This window comes from Cyprinodon tularosa, unplaced genomic scaffold, assembly GCF_016077235.1.
Source record: "Cyprinodon tularosa strain WSP-4 unplaced genomic scaffold, ASM1607723v1 ctg127, whole genome shotgun sequence".
Classification (NCBI taxonomy): domain Eukaryota; kingdom Metazoa; phylum Chordata; class Actinopteri; order Cyprinodontiformes; family Cyprinodontidae; genus Cyprinodon; species Cyprinodon tularosa.
Genome location: NW_024038081.1, coordinates 80648 through 99575, shown reverse-complemented (window position 1 = coordinate 99575; position 18928 = coordinate 80648). Strand labels below are relative to the sequence as shown.

General features: G+C 39.1%; 1 protein-coding gene across 2 annotated transcripts; it reads left to right on the top strand.

Moving 5' to 3' along the window:
- Positions 1-4408: 4408 nt before the first annotated feature.
- rbm45 (RNA binding motif protein 45) lies at positions 4409-17228 on the top strand. Of its 2 annotated transcripts, none has more exons than XM_038276750.1 (12): positions 4409-4460; positions 6114-6432; positions 6995-7117; positions 13993-14119; positions 14202-14324; positions 14403-14573; positions 15237-15366; positions 15680-15773; positions 15944-16089; positions 16193-16268; positions 16348-16471; positions 16916-17228. In XM_038276750.1, the coding sequence occupies exons 2-11, from the start codon at positions 6157-6159 to the stop codon at positions 16462-16464; spliced, it is 1383 nt and encodes a 460-aa protein (XP_038132678.1). In that variant the 5' UTR covers positions 4409-4460; positions 6114-6156; the 3' UTR covers positions 16465-16471; positions 16916-17228. The 2 variants fall into 2 exon arrangements, with proteins under 2 accessions (XP_038132678.1, XP_038132677.1); XM_038276749.1 differs by having other exon boundaries at positions 14400-14573.
- The last annotated feature ends 1700 nt before the right edge of the window (positions 17229-18928 follow it).

The window sequence follows — 18928 nt, the reverse complement described above, 5'->3', positions numbered from 1 at the left end:
ATGCCCTGGGTCGTTGGCTCTGATTGAGGTGAGTACGCTTTGTTTATATATAATGTTTATGGTTCTAATCTTTTGATATTTGATGTTTTGATTAAGCAACAATGCACTGAACAATAAATATTGTCACTGAAATTTTCACTGCTGTAATATACACGCTACCTACTGCAGGTAACAATATATAATTAAGGTTTATTTTGGAAAAAAATATTTATAGATGTGCTTTTTCATGCCTGAATTCGTTTTTTCTTTTCATGCTATTTACCTGATTTTAAATAAAAGTCTTTAACATCACAGAGTGGGCTCATAAGTCTACATATATATATATATATATATATATATATATATATATATATATATATATATATATATATATATATATATATATATATATATATATATATATATATATATATATATATATATATTTATATATAATTTTTTATTCTGTATCATCCTATATGATTAAATAATTGCTTGGTTTTGTGTATGCTTTTAACCACTTTTTTTACTCTTACTTGAGTAATTTTCAGGTTGCCTATAATTTACTTTTACTTAGGTTTTACTTGTAAATCATGTAGAAGTCGTGCTACTCTTAGGTACAACTTTTGGCAACAGCGCGCATCGAGGGTCACTAAAATTAGTGTTGCTTAGGTGTCAAAAGAATGTTGGAATGTTGGACTTCGTTATTTTCTCTAGTCCCTCGGCAATCTTTTGGAGTAAAGCCTGGTCTGATTCACAGAGACGGCATCCATCCCACTTTGGATGGTGCAGCTCTTTCTAGGAATCTGGCCACAATTATTAGTCCTCCAAAACTCTGACCACCCAGGGTGCAGACCAGGAAGCAGAGTTGTAGTTTAACACACCTCTCTGCAGCTTCTCTACTGTTACCCACTCTTTACTCCATCCAGACAGTGTCTTGCCCACGACCAAAATCAAAGAATCCTAAAGGGGTAAATAATCATGATCTAATCAAAATAGAAATAACTTCAAAAGTGAACACTATTTAATGTGGCTCATTTACCATAAGATCTCTTTATTCTAAAAGTCTGCTAGTTAATGACTTGATTTTTGATAATCACATTTATTTATGTTGCCTTACAGAAACCCGGCTGCAGGTTTGTTGGAATTAAAGGAACAGCACTAGACTGGTTTAAATCTTATTTATCTGATCGATTTCAGTTTGTTCACAATAATGATAAATCTCCCTCATGCTCAAAGGTTACCTGTGGAGTACCACAGGGATCAGTGCTAGGACCAATTCCTCTTATTATATATATGCTCCCAATCGGTAGAATTGCATGGGATTAATTTCCACTGTTATGCTGATGATACCCAGCTATATCTGTCTATAAATCCAGATGAAGCTAACCCATTACATAGATTACAGGCATGTCTTGAAGACATAAAAACCTGGATGACTCTTAACTTTCTGCTTCTGAATGCAGACAAAACAGAAGTTATAGTCTTTGGACCAGAGTCTTTGAAAAAGAAGCTGATTAGCCAGTCACTTCATTTGGATGGGATTAAACTGATTTCAGATAATAAAGTAAAAAATCTTGGTGTTGTTTTTGATCAGGACCTGTCATTTAGGTCCCATATCAAGGAGGTTTCTAGAATTTCCTTCTTTCATCTGAGGAACATTGCAAAAATTAGAAATATCCTGTCCAGGGGTGATGCTGAGAAACTAGTCCATGCATTTGTTACTTCAAGGCTGGACTATTGTAATTCTTTACTATCAGGAAGTCCACAAACTGTAGTTAAAAGCCTTCAGCTGATCCAAAATGCTGCAGCCAGAGTTCTAATGAAAATTAAAAAGAGAGATCATATCTCGCCTATCCTGGCTTCTCTTCATTGGCTTCCTGTTAAATCAAGAATAGAATTTAAAATCCTCCTTCTCACATATAAAGCCTTAAATGGCCAAGCTCCATCTTATATCAGAGATCTGATTGTTCCTTATGTTCCTAACAGAGCACTTCGCTCTCAATCTGCAGGTTTACTAGTGGATCCTAGAATTTCTAAAAGTAGAATGGGAGGCAGATCTTTTAGTTATCAGGCTCCTCTCCTGTGGAACCAACTACCAGTTTTAGTCCGTGAGGCAGACACCCTGTCTACTTTTAAGGCTAGGCTTAAAACTTTCCTTTTTGATAACGCTTATAGTTAGAGTGGCTCAGGTTATCCTAAGCTATCTCTATAGTTATGCTGCTATAGGCTTAGATTGCTGGAGGACATAGGGACCCCCATTTCATCATTCTGCTTCATTCTCTCTCTGTTCTCCTATTCTGCAGAATCTGTTAGTTCAATCTCTAACGTTCTGCTCTCTCTGCTTTTTCTCATAGTAGGCTGTGACTCCATCCTGGAGAGAAATATCAGCTGTGCTGCTTGTAGATGTTGGAGCTTGGCTCTGTTTTCCAGTGTAGTCCTGTTTCTCTGACCGTGACTGGCTGGATGTGCTCTCTTCATCCTCTGACATGGGAGCTGGCTCCGAGCTCGTCTGCCTGGCTGTGTGTTTCCTGGATGGGGCTGCCTTTTACAGCTGCTTTTTGTATCTCTGCTTCTGTCTCCTTGAACCCCAGTCGGCAATATCTGGTTCGATCCCCACAGTCTCTCAGCAAGACCCTTAACCTCACACTGCTCCTACAATGCATCACACAATGGTAGCCCACTGCTCCCCAAGGGGATGGGTTAAATACAGAGATAAATTTCTCCTGTGTGAGATAAATAAAAGTTAAATTATCAATTATCCCTGCACTTATTAAATCTGATCCTGACAGATGTCTTAGACTATGGATAGTACTTTCACTGCAGAAAAGAACTTCAGCACATACCCTCCCTCTGCTGGTGGGAGTAGAGGATAAAAACAGGATAGAAATAAGCAGCACCTGCAGTAGACGCTACAATGCTTGGTGTGAGGGATGCTTTTGACTTTATCAGTTGATGCAATCAGCTAGTTTTCCTTAGAAATAAATCCAACTGTATGATCCGCTTGAACTGTTTCCATAAAATGCCCTGAGATGACATGGGTTCTGAACTGGCACTACATAAATAAACTGAATTGAACTGAATTACTTGACACAGATTGGAACATCACTTTGGATGCATATCGTCCCTCTCATTAAGACACCCCATACTGCTACTTCACCGAATCCCACATAGTACTAGTTAGTCGTTGTTTGAGTTTTGTTTTTGTTTTGTTCTTTTTATTTTACTTTTAATTTCTGGTCTAGTTTTAGAAAATAAAAACGAACCATGTAAAATTGGGTGTAATTCTCCATTGTGTCGGTAGATGGCACTACATCCTCAAACACAAAATGGTTCAAAAAATTTTTTTCCCAGACTGGTTGATGGATGCAACAAAATGGCAAGTCAGGTAGATGAGGATGAGGAAGAATGAATGGGAAAGAGAGAGATGGAGGCTGTAAATGCTAGTTTGAGAATCAAGGAAATAAATGGGAATTAGAAGGAAGATGTTCAGCTGAAGTAAGAGTTGTGTGAAGGAAGGTTGTAAGAGAATAAATAAAAATGATATTTAGTTTCAGTGCTGAAAAAAAAACCCAGTCATTTGAACCCCATTTTGACTTCCAGAGAAATAAAAAAGAAAATTAAGGCAGTTGAAATAGTGAAGAAATTGAGAGATGGAAACTTGCTGGTAATTTGCAAAAATGAGGCGCAAAAAAAAAGCATGGATGTTGAACATATGGGGGAAAAAAGAGGTCATAGGGGTTAAATTCATAGGAGTAAATATAACAGTGAAAGGAGTAATAACAGGAATACCAATTAATGAGTATTTAGATTGATTAAAGATAAACATTTTAGAGGTAAGGTTAACAAAACACAGAGACTTTATAAAAACATACAAGGGAAAATTGAAAAACGCATAAGAGGAGTTAAAGGACAGGAGAAATTAATCAAGCTCAGAATCAGGTTCAAAAGCAAAATAAAGTAGAAAGAGATTAACTTCACTCAGACACTTGAGGATCTCATTTTATTCGCAGCATTTGTAATTAACTGTACAGACCAAGCCCAGAATAAGAGAGAATATCAGAATCTTTGCGAGAGGAGCTGAAAACTTTTTAGGACTCATAAAAAGGTTGAAGATGGATGGAAGAACAGGAGCATCTGGTATCTGTTCAGGTGTCCATCATACAAAATAATTCAAGATGTCTGATAGTAAATGGATAGTTATTTAATGAATAGGTTTGAAAATGTAATAAAATGTATATATAAAAGGGACCGTAGGAGATTTTAGTTAATTACATAAAGAATTAAACATAAAAGTTTAGGATATTGTTAATTATTAAGTAGTATTAATATCAGATAAATTAAAGATGGAGGATTTTAAACCACATAAATATATTGGCTAGAGTAATTAATTTTGTTCAACAATCCATACCGGTAGGTGGCGGTAATGCGCCGCGGTTAAACATCACGAAGAAGAAGGAGAGCGAACTCATCTAAAACCGTAAATTTTAAATCTTTTTTTTTTAATCGATATAATAATGATATGTATTCTATTTCATTTTAGTTCCCCTCTTAGATTAAAGTGTATTTCAAAAACTGCATTTATTCTGCATTTAAAGCATTTATTTATTTATTTTTTCTGAGGGGGACTCTAACGCGGAGGAACGTTGGTCGTTTGGTGCATGGCGCGTGTTTTGAAGCTGCTCTGCTTGTGGAGAAATGTCCTGGGCCGTGAGTAGTGAGGAAACAGGAAGCGATTCTTGTGGGATGGAAGAGGGAAATAGTGACAATGAAGGTTGGAAGATAGCAGCATCAAAAAATGAGAAAAAGCGGAAAAAACAGAGATCAGTTAAAGGGGAATCTAGTTCAGAACAATCCAGTGATGATCAATCCATACATTCCACAGCACAACAAAATGAATTCAAAGTCATATTCAAAGTCGTTAATCAGGCAGACTCTTTTACAAACTGGAATCCGGTTCACTTAACAAAAACCATCAATAAACTTGTTGGAGAAGTCAGAGGTGCCAGAATTCTGTACAGTGGAGACCTGCTAATTAACTGCAGAGACAGCGCCCAGCAAGGCAAAGCAATACGTATTAACAAAATTGACGGGATAAGAGTTCAGTGCAGCCTAATGGAGAACAAAAAGATCAGCAGGGGAGTCATTGGAGGAGTTCCTCTGAAAATTTCTGAAAAAGAGATTCTGGAAAACATAAGCGGTGCAAAAGTAAAAGAAGTAAAACGGTTAAAAACAACAAGAAACGGAGAAAGATCTGACAGTTTATCTGTACTAATTAAATTCGAGGAAGAGCAATTACCAAGCAAAGTATTCATCGGTTACATCAGTTACAATGTCAAAATCTACAATCCACCACCATTGAGATGTTTCAAATGTCAAAAATTCGGACACATTGCAGCAGTTTGTAAAGGGAAACAGAGGTGTGGAAGGTGTGCAGGAGAACATGAATATGGTAAATGTGGAAAAGAAGCTAAAATAAAATGCTGTAATTGTGGTGGAGAACATACTGCTGCTTATCGCGGCTGTGAAGCAAGCAAAAGGTCTGAAGAAATAAAAAAAATGAAATTTGAGCTTGGAATAACTTATGCTGAAGCTGCAAAAAGGATCCCATCTCAGTCAGAAAAACCCAAACCTACAGTTCAACACACGGCAAATTTCAAACCTCTAGAGAAATCTCCAAAAATTGATGAAGACTCACTAATTGTTAAAAAGACAAATTTTGTTCTTTTCATGGTGGAAGTGATTAATTGTACTGCTCAGACGACAAAAAAAACAGAAAAAATCAAAATAATAGTGAAGGCTGCAGAAAAATATCTGGATGTTAAAGATATGAACTGGGAGATGGTTGGAAGCATGATGGAAAGACCAATGGGACCATCAGAAACTGGCAGAGGTACGATGACCTAGAGTAAATTAAAATTATACGGGCAAATGTAATTTAGTATAATTTAGTATTATGTGGGTTTAAGTTACACAGGTTATTTTATTGTATTTTTTTTTTTTTTTTTTTTTTTTTTTTTTGGGGGGGGTGAATCGTTTCCTGTTTCCTTGCTTTACTCCATATCAGTTGGTGGCGGTAATGCACATTTCACAAGTTTGCCAACCGCCATAAAATCTCATAAGAAGAAGAAGAAGGGACTCTAACGCATCACCGCCGATTGTAGAGAAACAGCCAAGATGGAGGACAGCTCTTCAAAACACATGCCCGAAAACCTGGACGACCCCCCGAACAGCCGTTTGTTCGTGGTCACCAGTCGGTGTGTAACAGAAGATGACCTCCGGGAGAGGTTCAACAAATATGGGGACATTCAGGGCATCTGGCTGCTTAAGGACAAGCAGACAAAGGAGCCCAAAGGCGTCTCCTATGTGAAGTACGCCAAATCTTCCCAGGCCTGCATGGCCATGGAGGATATGCACGGAAAGGTGCTGCTGGAGGGGACCAAACCGATAAAGGTAGATTTGCTGAGGGCAGAAATAAAGTTACATTTCCCGTCATTTCAATTCAATCTGTACTAGCTAACATGCTACTGTAGCTAACGACACTGAAGCTGGCTTCTGATTGAGTCCCGATGAAAGGCCCCCAGAACTCAGGAGTGATCCCTGATAAAATGGCTTTATTAAAAAGAAAATATATAAAAATATATGTAAAAAAACTTTTTTTATTATTTAAATATTTCTGTATATATATATATATATATATATATATATATATATATATATATATATATATATATATATTTAATTTTCGTTTCATTCAACGTGTTCTTTAATTGCATCAATATAGGAACAAAATTGACTCCATATGTTTTTCCTTTACTGCTTTCTGATATCTGAAGCTAACAATCAGAAACCAACTTCAGCTCCACAGAGGGATTCATTAAATAAATCCTTATATTTCTGTTCTGTGTTTGACTAATGGATCGATGACAGCAGCCATAAGTCATGATGTTATGTTTTAGGTCCCTGAGTTTGTTATATCAGTTTGTTACATGCATTTCCACCCTCCTTCTTGTAGGTGTTTATTGCACAGTCGAGGTCGTCAGCGAAGCACAGAGACGTTGAGGATGAAGAGCTGACCAGGATCTTCGTCATGATCCCCAAAACCTTCACAGAGGAGGACCTCAAAAACACCTTCAGAGTAACTGCTCACTAACGTTTCTTACTCTAATGATGGTGTTAGTTGTCTGTCCTGCTGTTTTAAATCCAGCTTTTACTATTAAATGAAAGATCAGCTGAAAGAAAAATGACTGAAAGCTCACTGAGTTTGGAAACCACCAGAACCTTTACTTCTTCCCAAAAGATTAAATGGGGTCTTATAAAAGTGAGTGTTACTTCAAAAGTTCCTCACGTTGTGAAAGGAAAAAGAGAAGTAAAAGATTTCAAACCTTTTTTTTTTGTAAATTTGATGATTATAACTTGCAGATAACAAAAACTCCAAATTCAGTTTATTTGTGAGTTAAACGTATATTTGAGAAAATTAAAGGTATACTATGCAACCGGTGTTGATTTTCCAGTGAGGCTCCCTCCAGAGGGCGAAAGTAAAAGTGCACTGTCGTAAATAAGCACAGCTGTTCTCCTGGTTTCTCCGTCAAGCCAGGCGCGGTTGTTTTGAGCTTAGCAGACAGGCGAACGCAACGAATGACTAATGCTGCGTTCACACCGGGGGCAGCTGGCGCGACAGAAGCAGCGAGTTTACATGCAAAGTCAATGGTTGACGCGCGTCAAGACGCAGCAAAAGGTCCCGCGGCGCGTTTTGAGCTGCAGAGGCAGCGCGTCTGAGCAGCTGAAGCAGCGCGTCGGGTGCGTTTAACGCAGGGAGAGAGACACAGCGCTGATGATCAGTCCTCTTAAACAGTTTATTGACGCCTAAATTAACTTAAAATGCAGAAATCTGCCGGCAGAATATGCAGTTTGGATTATTTAGAGGAAAAACACCTACCAGCTGCCGCGGTGAACTGCTGCTGATGAAGGGATCCATACCGTTGGCGCACCACTGGTATGTGGGGGTCTGAGCGGCTCCGACAGAAAAAATATTGAAGGCAGGATAATAATCTGAATGAACTGACTGCACTGATTACGTTTTCAGGTGTATTTTCTCACTTAAACACATATTAAAACTACTTTATTCCCACTGATCACAGCAAATATAGCTGCAAGGCAGAGAAAGGATAGTGAAGCTCCGCCCAACGCGCCTCAGACACACTTTTGCACCGCGCAGCCAGAGCAGCAAAGCTGCTTCAGCCGCGCGTCAGAACTAAACTGGTACAAGCAGTAAAAATGAAGCAGCAGACGCGATTTTGCTGCTTTTGCTGCGTGAACGTAGCATAACTGCACAAAGATTGCCACTGTGCTAGCAACGAGAATGCTTTTAACTGGGGGGTGTAGCAGTTCTCGCCGTAAAGCAAGACTGACTCTCATGAGACTTCTGAGCCTGTGGGTGCGGGTCGGTGCTCCTGCAGTTGCAAGTGCAGTATTTCCCCCACAGACCACCAGGGCGGCCGAGAATACCTTTGTTCAACCTGAAATGACTCATTTAATCATCCATAACGATATGGAACACATTAATTAACTGAAAAATGTTGCATAGTGTGCCTTTAAGTGGAAGGAAAAAAGATGAACTAAACTCTTGCCCTGAATGACGAACAATATCCATTATTTGTCATCTCTAACCATAACAATAATAGCTGGACAGTAAATGATCCCAGAAATTATAGAGCTAAACAATTTTTATTTATTTTATTTATGTGTTTATTTGAACAGGGACAGTGCACATTAATAAACATTTCTGTAAACGAGCCAGTGTTAGCTAAGTAGCTAATTTTCAACTGTAGTCCCTGGGCAAGGTTTAAAATGCCAACATAATAAAAACAACAACATTAAAAATTAGTGCAAACAATAAAATACATAGTTAGTAATCTACATAAAAGTTGGACATTGATCTGTAAAAAAAACAAAGACGTTATTATAAATATAAGATTTAAAAAACATTGATAAAAGTGCATCAGACAGGCAGACAGAAGTTATTGATTATGATTACAGGTTTGATTCTCCTGTAACCATGCTTTTAACATGTTTTTGAAAGTTCTGTATGTGTCTGCATTGCGTATATGAGTTGGAATGGTGTTCCAGGACTGAGCTGCTCGCACTGAGAAGGCTGACTGACCAAATGAGCATTTTCTCAGTGGGACTGTAAGGTTATTAGAAGAGACAGATCTGGTGAGTCTGCTACCTTGTGTGAAAAAAGCAGTAAGTGGTGGTGGACCAAAGCCATGTAAAATTTTAAAGACCAGATTTGCATCATGAAATGTAACTAAATTTTCCCAGTTTAACAGGACATGTTTGTCCAGTATACTACAATGATGGACACGAAAGGGTTTCCTGTCCAAAACCTTTAGAGCCTGCTTGTAGACAGACTGGATTGGTTTTAATGTTGTTTTACAGCCCTGTGACCAGCTGCTAAGACAGTATGTTAAATGAGGCATAATCATTGCATTAAAAAACAATTTTGCTGCATCTGTGTTCAGATTATTTCTTATGTATCTGAAGTTTACAAGGTTGAGTTTGACTGTTTGAGTGACTTTCTTTACATGTTTTTTAAATGTGAAACTTGAATCCAGAATGAGTCCAAGATATTTATACTCTGACACTACTGTGATGGACTGGCCTGCAACAAACACATCTGGGTCTGAGCAGTTTGATACTCTTTTTGTAAAGAACATAGATACAGTTTTTGTAACATTTAAATGTAAGCATGAATTGTGGAGCCATTTTGATACATGTAGCATGGTTTCAGAGAGTTTTTTGGCTACTTCTTCCTTGGTCTTACCATGTACATAAATTACAGTATCGTCTGCATACATTTGTATCTCACATCCTTTGCACACAGAGGGTAAGTCATTTATATACAAACAGAACAGAAGAGGGGCCAGTATTGATCCTTGCGGCAGGCCCACATTATTTCTCATGTAAGATGACTGTTCATTATTGACTCTAACAGCTTGTGATCTGTTTTGTAAATATGATTTGATCCAATTTATAGCATCAGGAGAGAAATTAAAGAGTGTTAATTTTGTGAGGAGAACATCGTGGCTGATGGTGTCAAACGCCTTTTTCAAGTCCAGGAATACAGCTCCAACTACTCCCCCCTTGTCCATTTTAGTTTTTACAGTTTCAATAAAGTAACAGGTAGCAGTTTCCGTGGAATGATTGGCACGAAAGCCAAACTGCATAGGATGTAGCTTAAATGAAGAACTGTTCAGGTGTGACATTAGTTGATCTGCTACACACCTCTCCGCAATCTTTGACACTACAGGGAGGATGCTGATTGGCCTGTAGTTTGCCACCTCATTTGAATCTCCTGATTTGAAGACTGGCGTCACAATAGCTGATTTCCATACTGCTGGATATAATGCTTGTTCGAAGGATGAATTTATCATGTTTGTAATAGGGTTCGATAGAGTCTCTTTGTGTTTTTTCAACAGTAGTGAGTCCTGTTTGAAAGCGTCTTTTGATTTGGAATTTTTAAGACAGTCTATGATTTTATTTACTTGGGATTGAGAAACCTTATTAATAAAAAATACTGGTAGAGTTGTATCTAATGGCTCGATGTTGACTGAGTCTGCAGGTGGACTATGAGTTAGTGACTTGACAGAGTCTATGAAGTACTCATTGAAAGCAGTAGCGGTTTGAAACGGGTCTTGTGTCATGTGACCATTTATGTGCAGCTGTATTTTTTTATCTGACCTCTTATAATCTGTTCCCATTAATTTTCTCAGCTGATTCCATATTTCTTTGCAATTTCCCTTTCCTTCATGGATTTTGTTTATAAAAAGAGATGCCTTGGATTGCCTCAGTTCTTTTGTTACTCTATTTCTAAGGGTTGTATACTTGCGCTTACCCTGTGGGTTGGAGAATTTGGGCAGACTTTAGGCGTCTCATTCAGAGGTAGGTGAAGGGGGTCTGATCCGCTGTAGAATAAGTCACGTGACCCAGAGCGGCTGGTCCCGCACCAGTGTGTGGCAGGGAATTTGTCACAGATATATTTGGTTGATGCCCAATATTGAAGCGTGGTCTGCGCTATGTTATTCCACGCCACAATGCAAGAGGGCCAATCAGGAACTAGCTGTGGGTCTAGATACGGCCGAGGCGGTGAGGAAGTGGGGGCAAGTTTGTGCGACAACGGAGGGACATGAGGGCCAAAAAGAGCGGGGATCCAAGTGGAAAAATGGTCCCAGCGTTCTCACGCACCTCGCTCTTCATGAGGCGTTTTCCACAATGGCGGTCATACAAACAAAACAAGCCGGTAAGGTACCAAACAGGAAATACGCATAGAGTAGAGCGGATGTAGATTTGACCAATCGGAGGCCTTAAGGCCATAAGTTTCCCTTGTCATCTCAAATGAAGTGGACGCACTAGTATTACAAACAGAAGCGATCGTTTTAAATTTAACTTTAGGCTTTCTGTAATATGGCGAAACCAGAGCAGCTGGTAAAAAGCCACAGTTCCCAATTGAAGCTCCCAGCATTTCTAGGATGAGAGGGGTCTACGCCCCCAAAAAGGGAAAACATCTGTAATCAAGTTAGAGACATTTTATTGATTATTTGAGGAGCACCAAAAGGAGAGCCACAAATTACAGATGAAACTAAGGGAATTTATTTTTATTTGGGGAAACGGGATCACTCGGAGAAAACCCAAAAAACTGCATTTAAACTGAGGGATGTTTCTGAAAAATGGGGGAACCGGAACACCTGGTTATAAGGCAGGAACCTCAAACTAAATTAAGGGTCTGGACTAAGAGGGAAATCAGAACAGCTGGACAAATCAATCTGTAATTATTGTGAAATTCCTGCAGTTGTTATCATTTTCTTAGGAAGTCTGCAGCTGTTCTCTGGTTATATTTGAGTGTCTTCTTTCGACACCCACTGATGATGCACAGCTCCTCTATGGTGGGGCGCTTCTCTGGTTCTACTGCCAGGCATCTTGGAGAGGCTTTGGTTGATCTTTAGCTCATTTGGCAGGAATCTCCTGGTATGGAACAGAATCTCATACAGGACCAAACCCACCTGCCACAGTTGTGGGTCCAGAACTGAAGATCCCTTTTCTTCTGACGGGGGGTCGGACCAAGTACCATAGTAACTTAGAGCAAAGTCTGTGAGATAAAGTTTTGGGACTTCTGACCTGGTCTCTATCAGGATGTTCTGTGGAAAATATTTGCCTCCTGAAGGTGAATTACTGCTTTTAGCAGCTGTTTTATCGTGATATTAGCATTCTTCCTCGTTATGCAACCCTTGTTGTTTTGAATGTATTTAAACAGGTCGTCAGCCTGCATGGGTCTCTCCATAACTACAATCACCTCCTCATCCAGATTATACCAGTCTAGGGTGGACAGTATGGCTGACCTAGTTGTTTTAACATGATAGCCTCCTCCTTTCCTTTCTCATCCTGATGTATTAGCATCTCATTGTTTTTTGGGATGTGTTTAATGGCTACAGGTCATTCATCATAGACCCGATAACCAGCAAAAACCAATCCATAGCCTCCTTGTCCAAGCTTTCTTAGATCAACATGTTTTTCCAAAATTTGGCTCTATCCTCATTGTTATTCTCTGTCTTTAATCTCTTTTCGGCTGGCAGTGGTCCTCCTTGTTCAAAAATGTTCCTCTTTTCTTTTCTCACTGTCCTCATCTGGTCCTGGCAGCTTGTGGAAGGTCGTCCCTCCTCAGAGACCATAAACCTCTTTCTGGGGGTCTCATCTGTAAAGCTGTTTTTTTGTTTCCTTAGACTTTCTGATGTCATTCTGCTCTTCTTTTGATATTCCACTGGACTAGAGATTTTAATGAAGAAATGAAAAAAAAAACAATAAATAAAAAATGAGAATGTGTTTAAAAGACAGAGAAACAGAAACGGCACTAGAGCTACAAAGGAGAAGAAGATGGTGAAGCAGAAATTTGCTGCTCCGATAAATGCTTAAGTTTATATGAAGTGGGCTATGCCAGGCTGTTTTTACATTTATTAAAAGCACTCTCCTCTCTGTTGTTCCATTTTTAGATAACTAAAATTAGATTCTTCCTCATCAAAATAAAACTCTTATCCCTGGCTGTAACCTAACTGTAATAATATATTTTCTAAATGACATTTTTGTGGCAGGAACTGAATTTTAGAAAGTAAAAAAAAAGTGTGCTAGTTAGAATGAGGTTTATATATCTACAAATGTTTAAACATTTTAAGTGGACGTTTTGCCATTTATCAGCTTGACTGAATATGTATTTATGATTTCTGAAAAACATTCTTTCATAGTTAAAATAATACAAATGCTGACAAGTAATATTAGGAATATTGAGATCTGACTGATTTACAGACATCTAGAATGTTTATTCTAGATGTAGAGAATGTCATTTAGTTTGAAATGCTCATTTAGACAAAGAAAAAGTTTTCAGATATTAGGAATACATATTCAGTTAAACTATTAAATATCAAATCGGCTTGCCATACTCTAGTGTGACTGCCATATTATTACTAGATTGTTTCTGGAATGGTAGTAGATTAATGTATCTATTTAATGAAATCTAATCTATTTGGGTGAAAATGAAGTCTAAAAATGTTGTTCTAATATATAGAACCTGTGCGTCGTCTCATGCATTCCTCCTCATGTTAATTTAGTCCTCTTTTACACAGTAAATACCTGCTGCCGACCAGGTGAGCTTTGGGGAGAATGTTACTACGGTGACGGGAACAGTGGTCGAGCAAACTTTCTTTGTGAAACGGAACAGTCAGAATTTCCCTGTTTTCAGGTTCAGACACTTAGAGTTATTAGTAAACTGCTTCGTGAAACAGACCCCAGATCAGACAATGAAGGGGCTAAACTTTGAAGTTACAGGTCTTTAGGCGCTATAAGCTGATGTTAGCGGTGGTTCAGTCAGCCTGCACTCAGTTCCTTCACTGATTCCATAAAAAAATTTTATTTTTCATTTTCGCAGTGATTTTTTTATTACATTTTTTTCTCCTTGTCTTTCAGGAGTATGGAGATATAGAATACTGCGACCTCATCAGAAACAAGCTGACAGGCGAAAGCAAAGGCCTGGGCTACGTGCGCTACTACAAGCCTTCTCAAGCCGCCCTCGCCATTGAGAACTGTGACAAATGTGAGTCTGAGCGCACATGGTTCATATCATGGATGTCAGTCGGCCTGCCTGCTCAGGATTCTTGTTGTCATTCTGTCTCCAGCTTACAGAGCCATCCTGGCTGAGCCTCGAAGTAAAAACAACTACTCTGAAGATGCAGGAGCATCCAGGGGAGGGGGAGAGTACGGCTATGTCGACTCCTTTAGCCAGCACACCTTCCCCACATGTAGGCACTTTAACTTGGACTCCTTTAAATGTTTGATCGGGTTCTGACTCGCTAACCTGGTTGTTTTATGTACAGCAGCTGATCAGGGAGGCCATATGGTAGTGGACTACCGTCATGGCGACATCACTCGCTCCCTGATCCTGAACACGCGGGCTGCCCTCACCCAGGAGCAGATCTTTGCTCTGTTCGACCTTATTCCTGGGATGGAGTACTGCGAGCTCCTCAGAGACTCCTACTGTCTGACCAAAGGTTAAAAGTGTTTGATTTTCACCGCATAACAACCAGGAGGGGAACTAGTGCGCTTTATGCGGAGCTTTATCACTCCATTATTATTGCCAGCAAATAACCAGAAAATGTAAGAATAAAAATACCATACAGGATTTTAAGTTTAAAAAATATAATAATCATAACAAGCTATTATTATATAATAATATATAACAAGCTTTTAAGTTTAACAAATTGAAGGAAAAAGTTTTATATATTAATATGTGTGCGTATATATATATTTTATAGTTTTTTTCTTTCCATTTTTCAAATTCAGTTTTTTCAAATATCACTTTTTGAATATTCCGTCTGCCCTTTCTATTGTCTGCTGGTCATTAGCAAAAACATTTTTTATTGGCCAGTGGGTATTAAGGGCTTGTATTTGTATTGGGCTTAAATATAAAAATTCAAAGCATATCTGTAAAAAAAATGATTAAAAAAAATAAAATATGAAAAAAAGTAAATCAAATTTGAGAAAACAGAAAAGTTCCTCTCAAAACCTTTTTTTTTTTTTTTTCGACTAAATGGTTTTAAAAATCAGCTCTTTAGAGCAAGCAACAATAATGGAACAAAATTGACTCCATAGGTTGTATTTTGACATGAAGCTCAGGTTGGAACCTTAACGATGCCCCTCTGTTTTCCTCGCAGGGCCTCTGGGCTACGCTCTGATTCGCTACAACAATCTGGGATCATCAGTTTATGCCAAGGAGAAGCTGAACGGCTTTGAGTATCCGCCTGGAAACAGACTTCAAGTAACTTTCTACGACGATGGAGAGAGGTGAGCACTGGAGACACAGCAGTTTACTGGGCATCTACAGAAAGATTAATGGCATTTAATAATAAAAAAAACAACCTGGCAGATCAGATATCCATCTGTAACATTCTAAGGTGGTTATCATAGTGTCCAAAGTTAATAGATTTATATCTACTAAGCTGTTAATCAACAGTTAGTCTGAAGTCGATTCATTTTCAGACGGTTCCTCCTGATATGTTTGATTACGATATTAGCTTTGACTATTGGGGAAACAGAGAAGGTTTATTTTGTTTAAGGATAAGTGCCTGGCTCATGCTAGCTCTGAATGTGTGTGCAGCCCTGCAGGTCGGATGGCCTCTCAGGTGGTCACAGCTCAGATCATGTCTACGGTCTGGAACGGCGCCTCCTGCGGGCAGGCGGTCAAATCGCCTGTAAGTTTGTCCAGTTTCTCTGCTTTTTAGCGACAGTAAGGATCCAGAGGAAGTTATATCCCTTTGATTTTTAGCCTGAAGAGTTTATTTGGACCAATCACAGAGCAGCATTTGTTCCCGTTTCCTGTCCCCGTGCTCTAATGGAGGAACTGTGACCGTTTTCCCACCAGGGCTACTCGTTGTCTCGGATCCAGGTGGACTTCAGCCTGCCTTCCCTGAAGAAGCTCGCTCCGTCCGACAGTAAAACCAAGGAGCGGCTGTTTGTCGTTTTCAACCCCTCCCCCCTGCCGCTCAACGTGCTGGAGGACGTGTTCTGGTAAACGCCACTGCACTCGGCCACGGCGCAGTGTTTGAAGAACAGTCAGATAACAGGATTATTATCCAGCCAGTGTGACGCGTCTCCCTCTGTCTGCCTCTAGTCGCTTTGGTTCTCTGATCGAGGTCCATTTGGTTCCAGGAAGGAACGTTGGATACGTTAAGTACGCCGACAGACAGGTGAGTCTGTTTCACTTCCTGACAAGTGAGTGAAGAATGTTCAAAGCATGGTGGCGAGGGTTAAAATGGAGTCTCTCAGTGTGCAGAGGAGGCCAAGGCCTTGCTCCACGGTCGGATCGTCAATGGGGTGAAGATGAAGGTGATGCTGGCTGATCCTCCGCGGGAGGAGTCCCACAAACGCCCCCGTACCTACTAGGAGACGGGTAAGTGTTGCATATCACTGAACATAAAGAAACATTTGATTACATAATGCCTTTCAGAATAAAAGCCCTCAGCCACAGTGCCTTGGAAACGTCTCCACTGTTTTCACACTTTGTCACGTTTTTAGCCACAAACTTAAAATGATTTAATTGGGTTTAATTTGTTTTTTTAAACTGCATAAATTTTAGGGAAGGAAAAAATATTTGTTAAAGTAGAAATCTGTAAAGTTATTTAGAGGTTTTAAATCATTGACAGGTTTCCACAGCACTGTGTCTCTCAGCAGGCAACAGATTTCCTGGCATCATGTTTCCTCTCATTGAGGAGTGAAGCAATGATGTTCAGACTCTTCAGCATCTCTGACAGATTTTTATTTTATATTAAAACTGTCATCAGAGATGTTAGGAGTTCCCTTTTTGTTAATAACTCTGCAGCTTCTTGTTCCCCAGGTTACTGTTGTCATAACAGACAGACACCTGACCTGACAGACCGACAGACAGCAACATCTTCTCCTGACCTCTGACCCGACCTTTTTCTGACTCCAGTCTGAGAACGGATTTTTCTTTCCTTGTTTGTTTTATCCACTTTAAAACCATTTTTGAAGTTTAAACAGTAGCTGATGTGGTTCAGATGATGAGCGTTTTTTTTTTCAGACTATAAGCATTTTATTCGCCTCCTGTCTGAAATGTAAACCCATACTGAGCTCATTAAATGTTCTTTGGACTGCTCCTTCGTTTTCTTAATAAAAGTACCTCAAGCGCTCCTTTCTGCCTGACTTGTCTTATTCCACTCTTGATCATTTTTTTGCTTATCAGTGTTATAACAAACATTTTGTATACCTATTTTTCTATATGATCCTCTGTGTTTTATGCAGTCTTATTCACAATGATTCCCATTATGACCATATATTTGAATAATCTTCATATAGAAATATGTTTCTCCCAAGAATCCTGAATGCTCCAAATTTACTGCTTTAAAGGAAAAAGTCTGATCAGCAAGCAATAACCAATGGATCATTATTTATACGTAAAACTAAAATGTTTGCGGTGATTTAATGAATTTAGCGTTAATCAGTAAAAAAAAAAAAAAAAAAAATCATTTTCGTGGTGATCACCAAATCTGTGAGCGGCCATTTTTGCCCAAATATAGTAGCCCCTCCCTCCTGCCATCTTCCAGCAGTGACGTCACGGTGCGGTAAGCCTATCGCCATTCTCCCCGCTTTACAAGCTAAATCAATGGGAACTACTAGGCACATCTGCAATCAACAACAATTATTGAAGATTTCCAGAGGACTTCACCATTGAAATTCACCAGAGCTATAGTGAAACTGACAATGCCCACGTGCATGGCAGCTGGATGCTGGAATACATCGGGTAAAAGTGGAAAAAAAAAGAGTTATTCCACCTTTCTGATTCCTGATCCTCCACGGACGGGTTGGTCGTTGGATCGCCAACTTGAAGAGGGAGGATTTGCCATCGAACTTCTGGCCAGAGAAAAAACCCGTAATATGTAGCCAACATTTGGAAGAAGAATGTTTTCAAGATGACTTGGATAATAGCGCGTTTTGACAAACACCAGATACAGCACTGGGACTTGATCAACAGCCGATACCGCACCGTGACGTCACAAACCAGTAGGTGGCAGTAGTGTTCTTAGACAAACATGGATGCCTCCAGTAAAGCACATTCACATGACTCTGAATTAAAAACATGAACAGTATGTAATAATTTCATATTTAAAGTACTTTCAGAAGTTTATATTCAGAATATGAGCAGACTTTTCCTTTAAAATGTAGATCTTCAGTGTAATAACCTCCTGAACCAAAAGGGGGCAGCAGAGTGGAAGCCTAGTCTTTCCTTGCATGGTGATAATGTGGTTAGGAATGTTTTTCCTGTAAAACATGTCATCAGAGGTTATATATGAAATGCTGCACAATGATAAAAATGTCCGGTTAAGAAAAAAAAAAGACATCTTTGTATCTATGGTGATCTCCAGATCTTTATGTGAGGGTCTGTTGAGCTCAGTCCATTTTTTAATAAAGTTTCCTTTTTATTGCTCTCTTAACTAATCTTTTATGTTTAATTGAAAGCTTTAAATAAAGAAGTTGGAAACTCTAACCGGTATCCATCTATACACCTGTATCATCATTATAGCTATTCTGTTTCAGTGTTTAGTCCCATTTTTGTATAATGGGCTCAGCTTTGACTGTGCTTAGCTCCATGTGCTCTTTCATCCTTATTTCCTAGACAGATCCATCTATGGAGCTAGTTTACTGCTAACTTTAACATTGAAAGTATTTATAGATCAGTGCTTCCATGTTTCTTTTGTCTACTTCTGCCTCCTTTGAACCCCAGTCGGCCTCAACAGATCCTCGGTGACAAGTTTGATTATGCTGCAGGTTTCTTCCTGTTAAAAGGGAGTTTTCCTCTCCACAGTCACTGCATGCATGTTCATTGTGAGGG